The sequence below is a fragment of the Caretta caretta genome, chromosome 2, assembly GCF_965140235.1.
Source record: "Caretta caretta isolate rCarCar2 chromosome 2, rCarCar1.hap1, whole genome shotgun sequence".
Taxonomy (NCBI): Eukaryota; Metazoa; Chordata; order Testudines; family Cheloniidae; genus Caretta; species Caretta caretta.
In genome coordinates this window covers 120,596,456-120,608,758 of record NC_134207.1, presented here as the reverse complement: position 1 = coordinate 120,608,758, position 12,303 = coordinate 120,596,456, and the positions used below count along the sequence as shown (strand labels likewise).

At 36.4% G+C, this 12,303-nt stretch overlaps 1 protein-coding gene across 3 annotated transcripts in view; it reads left to right on the top strand.

Moving 5' to 3' along the window:
* Positions 1–12,303, top strand: part of EXOC2 (exocyst complex component 2) — a 186,676-nt gene that overhangs the window by 42,750 nt on the left and 131,623 nt on the right. For all 3 annotated transcript variants that reach the window (XM_048839740.2, XM_048839741.2, XM_048839742.2), the window contains one exon: positions 1,908–2,032. In XM_048839740.2, coding sequence (XP_048695697.1) covers positions 1,908–2,032 — 125 coding nt within the window. The remainder of the gene's footprint in view (positions 1–1,907; positions 2,033–12,303) is intronic.

Here is a 12,303-nt window from a genome sequence, read left to right as displayed (position 1 = left end):
CCAAGGTTACACAACAGTTAGAGTAAAATTTTCAAAAATGCCAAAGTGATGTTTAAGTCCCACTGAAAGTCAGTGGGACATAAGTTGCTATGTCATTTAAGGTTTTTCAAAATTTTAGTTTTGTCCTCTCTGTACCTCAGTTTCTTCATCTCTAAAATGGAGAGAATACTCATCCCTTTTTGTAAAATGCTTTAAAATTTATTGATGAAAAGCACTATATAAGTACTAGGTGGCATTATTTTGGCCCCCACGTACCTTACTTGTGCTGTTGTGGTTTTTTTGTTTGATTGTGTTTTTGTTTTTCAGAAGAACACAGCATATCCTTAATGTCCCTGCCCTTTATTTAACCCGAGGTAGCGGGAACTCTGAATGTGTGGAACACTGATGTTTTGGTTAGCTTATGTATTTTTTCCTTGAAGGAAATTCACATTTTTTTCACCCTACAATTATTTTCCTGACAGAACATCATAACAAGTATAAACAAATTCTTAAGACTTCATATTAATTTATCAAATAACAGGGAAATATTAGTCAAAAGAGAGCTGTACTGATTTTGTTGAGCCCAGCAGTCTAAAAGTGCTGCTAGTAAGAAGTTCTTATTGTACACCCAAATAGGCCATTTCAGACAGTGAGTTATATGATTTCTGACCAGCAAATGGAAACGAGAAATAAAGCAAAACATTGTGACATCATCCCTGGATAAAGGGAAATGCCTTTGCACAGTGCACCAGTGCTTTCCTGTCTCGCAGCAGGTGGGGATCACTTTCTGACTGCCTGAGCTCAAATTAGTTAGTTTTTTAGTTTGTTCTTTCAACAAATCCTTTACTAACACTTTTAAACTGACAGAGTTTTTGGTACTATTGTGTTAGGTGTATCTGCATTGGTGGATTTTTTAATTTCCATCCCTCACTGTCTCCTTAAGCGGTCATTGCTTAAAAAAAATTGAAATATCTTTGAAAAATCACACTTTTTTCTAATTATAATTGGTATTTCCATGCTTACTAATGGTGACTGACTAAGTAACATAACTTGTGATAACTTTTCCCTGAATACAAGAAACAAATAGTATTTGTGTAGTGGTTAATCATGAATTACAGATATTATTACTTTGAAAATAAGCAAAGCTAGTTGAAACTAAATTTCCAATTTAAAAATTTCACTAAAGCAAAAACGGATAAGAAATATACGAGTACTGGGGAGCAGTAATATGGAAATATATCTACTGTAGGGGTGACACTGGACAGCTAGTTAGACATGAATATGCAATGCAGTATAGTAGCAAAAAAACCCAGTAGGCTGCATGTGCAAAAGCATAAAGGAATGGAGCAGGAATGTGTTTTTCTCGAAGGCTTTGGTGCAAAATTGCATTTAGTTCGGGACCTCATTATCAGGAAGATGTTGGTAAATTTTGAGGGACTTCGGAAATTAAAAACAAAAAATGAATGGGGTCGAGTTTAAAAGAGTTAAATGTACATTGTTTGGCTAAGTGTACACAGAAGAAGAGAGGTAAATGCAAGTAATTATGTAGGATGGTACAGTGTAAGTGGATATAGCTTGGAGCAATAGGGTGAAATTTAGAAAGGGAAAACTTAGGATCAGTATCAGACAAGACTTCCTGGCTGCGAAACCTGTGCAGTGGAAAATCTCTTCTACGAGAAGAGTTGGAGGCCCCTTATTTGGAAAAACTAGATTGTGCAGAACTCTAGAAATGTTACATGGAGAACAGTTCTTCGTTGGCAGGAATGTGTACCAGATAACCTAATAAATCTCTCCCTTGTCTAATACTCTGTGATATAAAATACTGTAAATTACAATGTCCTGTGTGCTAAATTTTAATACATTACTTTTATTGTATCAATCCCTTTTCATTGTATCAATGACAATGTTTCTTCTTTGCTTAATTTCAGTTTTGATCAGCTCAAAATGGCAGTCATGAATCTGAAGAAGCAGGCAAACAAGAAAAATGAAGGGAGTCTAGCATATGTGAAAGGAGGTCTCAGCACTTTTTTTGAAGCACAAGATGCCCTGTCAGGTAAATTGATTAATGATCATCAGGAATATAAAGGAAAAATCAAATATTCATATAGAAAATCTATTTAAACTTACTCATTTTAAAGTAAAAAAGTATGGAGAAGGAAAATAGATTATGACTAACCTAAAATTCCAAATGATCAAGGTCTCAAGATAGGACTGGCCAGCTAGATGTACTAATCAGTGAAAGATGGACATCAAAAAACCTGCTAGGTATCAAAAATATTCCAGGAAGATTGCAAAATCCACAGTATGAAATAATCTAATGAAATCCAGAAGAGCAAGAAAACATACTGAACCAGAGCTGACAGAAAGAAGATAAATTTCAGACTTTAGGAAAATAATCTGGTGCTGTGGTGTCTCATCCTGAATTTAGATTGAAATGGTTACAAGTATACAGTAAGATCTGACTTGAGAAATCAGGCCAAGAATTTCAAAAAGAACTCTAGTCTCTCAATTTTGGGGTGACCAATTTGATAGAGAGGTGTATTTTCGCTGAACCCATCCACCCACTGAAAAGTAAGGGCCCTTTAAGGTGTTGCAAGATGAGCATGCAAATCTGAGCACTCCCAAATCACTGTTCAGTTGAAAATCTTGGCCTAAGGCTATTTTAATAAGACGAGAAATGATGAGACAAAATCTTTTGGTGGCAGGTTTGAATGATGTAACTAAGTAGAGAAAAGTAGAGTAGTGACACTACTATCATTTTAAAGGATCCTAGTACTGCTGGTCAGGTTCTGGTTACCTTTGCAGTGGTTCTAATGACCACGTTTAAAGCTTTCAATAGCTTTTAGAGGTGGGGAGGGGTCTCGTTCTCTTTAGGAAGTGCATCACAGAAATGTGACACTGTGCTTGTGGAACATTTATAGTGTGTTACTGTGTTTATGGATCAGGTAACTGCCATAGGTGTTTAATAGTTGCAGACAAAAGTGGAATAGGAAAGAATATGCTGACATGTCATTTTAGAGGACTTGTTACTTACAACATCTGTAACAGACTTTTTCTTACATGCAAAATGCTGATAGATCATTTTATTTTTTTCAGTAATCTGAAATCACCTGGGCAAATCTGAAATCCTAATTTGTAAATAATCCTAAATCTACACGTTAATGTGAAAATTTGACTTTATTTCCCTATGATTACACCCAAATACTTTTTGCTGTAGAGATAATATAATCTCAAAATATACTCCACTCCAGTTCAACAATTCATGACACACTTTTCCAACAACAACAAAACACTAGTCCTGATGGATATATGGTAACTCTGCATGTGACCTCTTGGAAGACTATTTTGGGAATTCTCTTTTCTCTGATTTGTGAAGTCTGGGTGGGGATTTGCAGACTAGTCAATGCATTACACCTCTACCCCGATATAACGCTGTCCTCGGGAGCCAAAAAATCTTACTGCGTTATAGGTGAAAGTGCGTTATATCGAACTTCCTTTGATCCACCGGAGCTCTGCTTTACCGTGTTATATCTGAATTCGTGTTATATCGGGGTAGAGGTGTATCTTAAAGTGTGTGTCTTTTCAGTAAGACCCAAAAACTTGTCTGCAGTTGTTTCTCTTGTCCCTTCCTTGTGAGTCCAAGCTCCTTAAAACCAGTTTCATAAGAGATAAAGAGGTCAGAGAGCCAGCCAAACTACAAGTTAATTTTACAGATATTAGCCAAACAAAAGGAAAATTGCAGAGCACCATTTATTTCATTTTAAAAAGTGTCTGCTTGAATACAAAAATAGTTGCTCGCGTAACACCTTGCTGCATTTTTCAGCTGGTATTCTGCAGCTTTCTAGTAGCCTCATTCAGAGTGTTTTAGCTGAACTCATTCTGTGCTTTCATTTCTTTTCATTTTAGGGGCATATCTCCCCATCTAAAAAAAAGTCTTAGTGCAGCTGCTTTTGTATCATAAGCACTATGAATTGAAAATAGAAGAGTACTGCAGATCTTGGTGTCACTTTGTGCCTATCATCAGTGACGTGGTTTGTGTCTTCCTCCTAGAGACCCCTAATGAGCATTCAAAAGGAAACAGACTTGTAGTTTGTGCCAGTGTAAACAGTGAATTAAAATAAAATCATTGAGAGGAGAAGAATGACCCTGATGCTGTTGAAAATTAGCATCTTGAAGGCTTTGAATCTCGTCCTTGCATTTAGACCTGTAGCATTAGAACTGGAGGACGTTTTGTATTTGATTTCTAAAACTAATTCTTGGGGAGGACACAATTAGAGCTACGGGAATAACTAGTTTTTGATTTGCTGGCATTTTCGAACAATCAGAAATGTCACTTAGGGCAGAACAAAACGTTTCCTTTTGACAAAATAATTTCATTTTGATTGTGACTATATGTAAACGTTTAATTTTTTAAAAATGAAATTTTGAAAGTTATTTTGAACCAAAAAATAGAAACATTTTGTTTAAAAAATGTCAAAACATTTTTTTTAAATGTTTTTAGTCCCCTGTCCCATCCCCAATCAAAGCAATTTGGTAAAACTGACAGAAGTCTGCAGACTGTTTATGACACCAAATCTGCATTTTTCACTAAAAGATTTGGCTGAAAAATTCCATCCGGCATTAGTTACGGGCTATTCTCTTTCCCCAGCATTCAGTCAGCCTCCCTTCCCATGTTCCCCATCCCCACTAACTCCTCATCCAGTCTGTCACTGTTCTGCTGCTGTTCCTTGACCCAGTCTCTTTATGCAGCTGCTCCCAGTTCTTCCCCCTGCATCCTGGCTTCTCATCAGATCTGTTTTGCCTCCATCTTTCTCCTTCCTGGGTCCCAGTTTCATTGTCCAGCCAGTACCAGAGTACCCCCATCCCAATACCCAGTCTTACTCTCCCACCCCGATCAGCTTCCAGTTCCAGTCTCCTCCCTCCTTATCACACTCCTTGTCCCACTCTTCTCTTGGTAGGTTTGGCTCCTGTCTGCCTGCATTCAAATCAGGCAACTCCCTGTACAGCACTTTGGCATCAGTAGGGGAGGGCATTCAGAGTTCAGGAGAGAGAGCCTCCCGGCTTTCAGTTCCATTTCCTGACCAGAATCCAAAACAGCCTGCAGCATCCCAGAGTTGCAATTGCAGGGATAATCCTGCTGGCCTGAGCAGTAGCGTGCCAAGAATGGACAAAATCTTTGGAGATTTTAGCTATTAAACTTTAGCATTTATGAGCATGTGCAAATTGTAAAATTTTGAAAGGCATATAACATGGCCAAATTATGGGTGGATTTTAACAGGGATGGCAAAAGGCACATCCGTGACAGAAAGGCTACCCTTTGACCAAATTTCAAGTTCCTGCACCAAAGCATGGGGGCGCTTGAGTTTCTCGAAGAGAAGGTTACCAGAATTTTTTAACATGGACAAAACAATTTATTTTTCTCTAGCCTCATTCTCAGAAATGGCTGAAAGTTTCCAAAAACATTCAGCCTGAGTCAGAGACCTGGCATGGAACATTTCAACCCAATCTCTTCATCAGAGTTGTTTATATTCAATTACAGAGCCCCATTACACTTAAATGTAGGAGTTTATTATTATTTGTTGATGTTGTAGGTTATTTGGTATTAATTTGCATGTGGACTTATAATGCTGGTGGTGTCTTCCCATGCAAGTACAGTGGAATTTCCATGTAATATTTTTCCTCCTTTAAATTCTAAACACGTCTTTTTGTTTTTAAACTGAGCTACATCAGAAACAGCTGATATTTTAAAGCTGAAAAGTGGCTTCAACGTAATCCTTAATGAATATAAGCTTGATTCTGCAAACTGCTTCACTAAATATCTGTTAAACTATTCAGCTGTCAAAGTATCACATGAACTAGAGAGAGAAAATACATATTATATCACATCTAGTCCATCTCTTCTGCCAATACAGTCTAAATGTCCTGCGTTTATTGAATTTCCTCCACTTCCTGACAGGAAATCCATTAGATTGTGGAATAGCCTCCCCACAGGAGGCATTTCATGATAGTCTAAATTTTCCCTATGAGTTTTATCCCAATACCCTTATATTATCCCCAAACAATTTTCTCCCAGACTTTGTTTACTCCTCTCAATTATTTATAAACTATTGCCATGTCCACCTTTTTTCTGTTTAACAAAGCTACCTACTTCTCGTTCTTTTTAATCTTTCCTCTTAAATCGGTCTTTTTTGTCATTGTTGCTTTGTTTTCTTGAACTCTCTGTAATTTGTTGTGAAATCTACAGTATTAAGAAATCACCACATTTCATAGTAAAATTTCATTGAGAAATAGAATGCTATGTCACCTGACCCCAGGTGTTTTGTATTTTCATTTAACTATAAAGTGGAAGAACAAGTGTGTTTGTACATTTTTAAGCTTACATTTTAACAGTTTTTTAAGATAAAGGGCCTGATCTTGCCTACAGTTATTCACAGATTTGTGTGTGACTGGTCCTGTTAGTAAGGGCTTGCTTACTTTATTAAGTAGACTGTCAAAACTGATGAAATCTTTACATCAATTTTAATGTATCTTTACAAAAAATAAATAAGTGAAAAACGTAAAAAAGAGTTGTACCAAGAGCTGTTCATTACATTGTGCAATTTGGAAAATGTTTACTAAGGAAAATAAGAGGTCAAGTAGGCTGGACATATTGTTATTTGGTTTAATTTCCTGGAAAATAAGATTGCCTTATCAGATCCCAATGTCTCTTTGTCCGTTAGCTTTCCTGACAGTTTGACAGTAACTTTGCTATAGAGGAGATGTTCAACAGGAAGTTTGTTTTGTCAGTGAAAGGAGGCTGTAAACTGAGCTGAGGGGAACGAGGCTCACCTCGACTTGACCCATTTGTCAGCATCAGTTATATAGCTGGTTTATTTCCCATAATACTAATGGTAACCTAGAAAGTAGCATTCCAAATGGGGCTACTGTTCATTGCATCGTAAAGATATGATGTTTTATTGCCTTTGACAGACCACATACCACGATAAAAGATTCTGGAGAGATAGTAATCTAATATATATTTTAAAATACACTCTTTAGAATCTTTACACTGCAAAATTTCTTTTTAGTTAAGTACAGATTAGAGAAATACACATTTGCATTTACTGCATTACCTGAATTTGCAAGCGTGTGACAGTCACATTACCAGTTATCATTCTTCCAGGCCTTTTCCTGCCTGTTGAAAAATTCTAAAATAAGTTATCGTTTGAGATTATGACCCTGATTAGGGCAGCTTTGCACAGCTCATCTAGTGCAATTCTGCTGCAAAACTGGTTTAATCGGCCCTTGGAAGAACCCACTAGAGTAGAGGGATCCTTGGATGGCACGGTTCCCCCTTCTCCCATGGCTGAGTCAGGGTGTGGCCAAGGGAAAGTGGGCATGGCCAGGGCATCTCTGTGCACTGGTGAACCCTGTTGTCCTTAATGGATCTTTGGTTGCTGAATGAGTTAGAGCAGCATTTAGGCTACTTTAACTTGCGCCTAGTGACAGGCCCAGAGCAGAATGATTCCAATCCCAGGTGAGTGAAAAGCCATGTTTGTAGACCACATCATGCCCTCCTTTGCCTCCCCAACCTTGATTTGGAATGGACACAGCCACAACCCACCATTTGGCCCAGTGTCAGGAAATTTATGGTGTGGTATTACTACTTCTTAATCCAGTTTCTCCAAAACAAAAGAAACCACTATGTAGTCATTCAGTTCTGACTCAGTCTGGGGTCTTGGGAAACTAACAACTGATGTTTGCCTGCCATATAAATGTTCCTTCCTGTTGGACAGTCTGAAGCTATCCAAGTACGTTGTGCGTATTTTCACAGCACGCTAGTAATGCAACAGATGTGTTTGACATGATACATTCATTCTAAAGTCCTGCATTTTCTGTAGTTTTTATTCATCAGTCTAATTTTGGGATGGAATTACAATTGAGAGCTTAAAAAAAAAAAAAAAAAAGTATACTGGCTGGGAAGGTGGAAGGGGAAATGTTCTGCCTACTTGGCCAAGGGCAGCCAAACTTTCAAATTTGGTTGTCTGACAAGAAAACCCGTTTGTCAAATTTTCATGCTGTGGTTTCATTCTGAAGTAAATTAAATATTATTGCTGCTGTTATTGTCTAATGACAGTAACATTCTTTTCATTCTGCTTGTTTTGCTTTGGTCTGTTGTCCCAGGGTTACTCATTATTCTCTTGTTTTTAGTGTGTAAGTCACTAGGTCTTATATATTAAGTTTTAGCCTCGCTTTAATATAAATTCACACTGCTTAGGCAGAAGCATATTAGACTGAGAGTCAGAAGTGAGACTGTATAACAATGAATTTTAAATCCAAATAAATATCCTAGTACTTTAAATAATATTATGGACAATATCCATCTGACTTGAAATGTTCATACAGATTAGCACTAATCTAGTCCCTTCTGTTGAGTGCTCTTGTAAATGAATGTTTTGTTCTTGGTTCCACACCAAGGTAGTAGAGCATAGCCTTGCGTGGGTGTAAAGCATCTATTATTATTATTATTATTTTATTTATTTTATTATTTATTTCATATTATGGTAGCACTTAAAGGTCAACCAAGATTGGGGCCACATTGTGCTAGGCAGTGTACAGACAGTAAGAGGACACTTGGGCCATTCACTAGTATCTACATCAAGTACTGGAGTACTTTCTTGGGGGGTGGGGCTTGTTTTTATTAAATGTATTGCACATTACCCATGCTCTATTACTGCTGTGCTACAGGACAACGAAAACAGTATTTCCATCAAGAGCAGTGTATCCTGAAAGGCAGATGGTCTGATAGTTAAAAGCTTTTAATTAAACATGCATATGCATTGTAATTTGTTGTGGATTTGATGGTAATCAGGTGTCATTTCAGATAAAACCAACATCTTGGTCACTCTCCTCCTCTTCTTTGCACAATACCTAATAAAATAGCAGATTGTCAATATATACATTTACATTTCCATAATGGGCCAATTCTTTTTTGACTGTTAGGTCATCACATTGAGTCAAAGGTTAAAACCATGTGAGTGGTGGTTGCTACAACCTAGTGAATCTGGCATACATATATTCAAATGCAGTTTCAAGATGATAGATCTGATTGACTGATTGATTTACTTAATGCAGCTTTGCCTTTAAAACTCTAGAAATGTTTATCCTGTCAAATGTACCATCCTAGAGTTAAGCTTCCTGACAGATGGGAAGTTGTTTTTTTCATTGCTGCAAGTCCAGCATAGCACTTTCTAGCTTTTGCAAAGTATCAAACGAGATTTCTCCTTTAAAAATGAGAGACTTCAGTTAGAATGGTGTTTGAGTCCATGCTGAAATACATGTGCCCAAAACTGTATGTCTTGAGTGCCTTAAGAATGACCCATATTTGATCTGTGTCAGCCACTGACTTAATGTCTTCTAAATTGGTGACAGCCTTCAGAGGTCTGGCCTGATGATCGATCACAGAACACTTGGTCGATTCCTCCAGAATATCTCCCAATTGCCTTAAACTCACCAGAGATTGTTTGAAGTTACTGTCGTGTTTTATGACTTAGAGTTTATTTTGAATCCCATTTTCAAATTTTATTTTTCAATTGTTTAAGCTATAGATAATCTTTTATTAAACCAGAATATCAAGCTGAGGGTTGTGCTTGGTGCTGTCCACAAAAAGAAACATATCTTGTCTAACTATGACCTACATATCATTTGAAAGCCTATACTCTCCACTACATAGTTTAAATTCATGTTGTTGTTTCAATTTTGATTCAAACTCTTCTTGTCCTTATCTCCACAACTTGTAAAGCTGCTTTTATGCCTTATGTGATATCACGAGATGTCCGAGATCCCAAATTCACTAAAGAGAGTATAACTTTTCCTATCCTGTAAAACCTGACATAACCAGAATTGCGCAGCTGTGGATTTTTCGGTGGATCATTTAGCAGAGTAATAAACCTAGCTTTTAACATACATTTCTGAGAGACTTTGCGGTTGCTCATATAAAGTTTCTTCCTAGATGGATGAATTGTTACCAAGTGTTGAAATTTTATTGTAAGTCTCATAGTAGTTTGTGTTTTTCTTAAAACCCCAGCCCCTGGAGTCAGGTGATTATTTCAGACTCTCTACTTTCATAAATAAATAAATATTTTTTCTTGCCCTTGTAGTTGTGGGAAAAGCATGAAAAAGCTTAAAAAACAAACACAACCCAACATTTATTATTTCAAAATCTCATGCTTTTTGAGCGCTAACATATTTTTTCAGTAGTTAGTTTGGCAATGTTTTGGATGTTAATGCAATATGATTCAAGATTAAGGCTGTGTTTTTCCTTCAAGTTGCAAAATATTTCAAATATTTCTGAAAATTAAATCATATTTAGTGACACTGAATGCATCCGATGAAGTGAGCTTATGCTCAAATAAATTTTAGTCTCTAAGGTGCCACAAGTCCTCCTTTTCTTTTTGCGAATACAGACTAACACGGCTGCTACTCTGAACCCTGTAAGTGACAGTACACCGTGTTGCTAATTTGTAGATCTTTTAGCATTTTATGGCGCAATCTAGTAATAGCTTCTTGAGGACAAAGTGGCACACTTCTGTGCTTTTTCAAATGATCAGCATCACAGCATGTACATAATCTGGGATCCATTCTGAAGAATTTACACCTCTCATAGGGGGAATGCCCTTATCAAAAAGCTTTTCAGGTTTTCTCCAAATTACACAAATTATTTCGTCTTTTTGACATGAAACCCATGGACATTTGGGTTTCCATTTATTCTGGAAAGTGTGTTTACATTTTAGTTTTTCCTATTCCTTAGCATACTTTGGTGCCAGAGGCTTAATGGATACTATGCCAAGGGCCTTCAGAACTATGCTGTGCTGAATCAGTCTGTCTTCTTTAGTTGTTTGTTTTTTGGTTTGATGTGTTCCAGACACTTAAAAAAAAAATTAACTAAGTTTCTGTGCAAAAGCTCTGTTTTGGTCTACTTCTGCTCCCGTTGGAAATCAACAGTAAAACTTCTATTGACTTCAGTGGGAGCGGAGTTAGAGCAATGCTGAGCTGCTTTTGAAAATTTAACCCATAGTTTTTGTACAAATTGGTATTAAAAATAGTGTGTACATTAAGGATTGACTTGCAAGTTTAAATTGCCTGGTCCTGCAAAGCTGTAACAAAGTATTAAACCATCTCTTTGTGTTAAAAACAATTTAATATTAGGAAACAGCAACTAATCAAATTGTAGTTTAGATTACTAGAAAGCCTATTGCAGTTGCCAGATTAAACTATCACTTGTTTTTCTGGCAAAGATAACTGCCTTTGAACTGTTCAACTGTGGTTGAAATGCCTAGATTCAGTCTCTCCTTGCCCCAATAACTGCAAACTTCTTATCAGAGCACTAACAATGTTCCAGCTGATGCTCAGACATGGTAAGCCGTGGTCCTAACCAAGCATATATATATGGTTTGTGTGGCCGAATCTAGAGATATAAAATGTCCAGATGTTTTGAAAGCATAGAAGAAAAAACATATGAGAAGAGAGGTCAAAAAACAAATTTTGGAAAAAATTTGAAATATCTGCATTAGTTACTTGCTTATCAAAATGAAACTGTATGTCTTTAAAAGTGAGATGTATTATGTATAATTTGGTTATCACATAGAGATTGCTACTAGTTACATTTATGAAGTAAGTAAGTATAAATTCTTTGCATTTGAATAATGACAAATATACCTAGTAATAGAGATGGAGCTACACGCTGAGATATTCATGTGTATTTTTTTTACCTGTTGACATATTTCTAAAATGGGAGGGGGGGATTAAAATGTTGAAAATAGAAAGCATCAACATTGTTGACTCATAAACAAAAAGGAAGGTTATCCGTAGGGCTCAGAAATAATATGTAAATCGAGATCTGATGTTATAAAGCAGATACAAATGAAACTCATGTTTCTAGAGAAAAGTGCTAAAAATGAACATATTTGTATTAGGGTTCTCAAGCGATTAAAAAGATTAATTGTGTGATTAATCACGCTGTTAAACAATAATATGATACCATTTATTTTAATATTTTTGGATGTTGTCTACATTTTTAAATATATTGATTTAATTTACAACACAGAATACAAAGTGTACAGTGCTCACCTTACTTTTATTTCAAATATTTGCACTGTAAAAAAACAAAAGAAATAGTATTTTTCAATTCACCTAATACAAGTACTGTAGTGCAATCTCTTTATCATGAAAGTTGAACTTACAAATGTAGAATTACGTAAAAAACAAACAAACCCTGCATTCAAAAATAAAACGGTGTAAAACTTTAGAGCCTACAAGTCCACTCAGTCCTAATTCTTGTTCAGC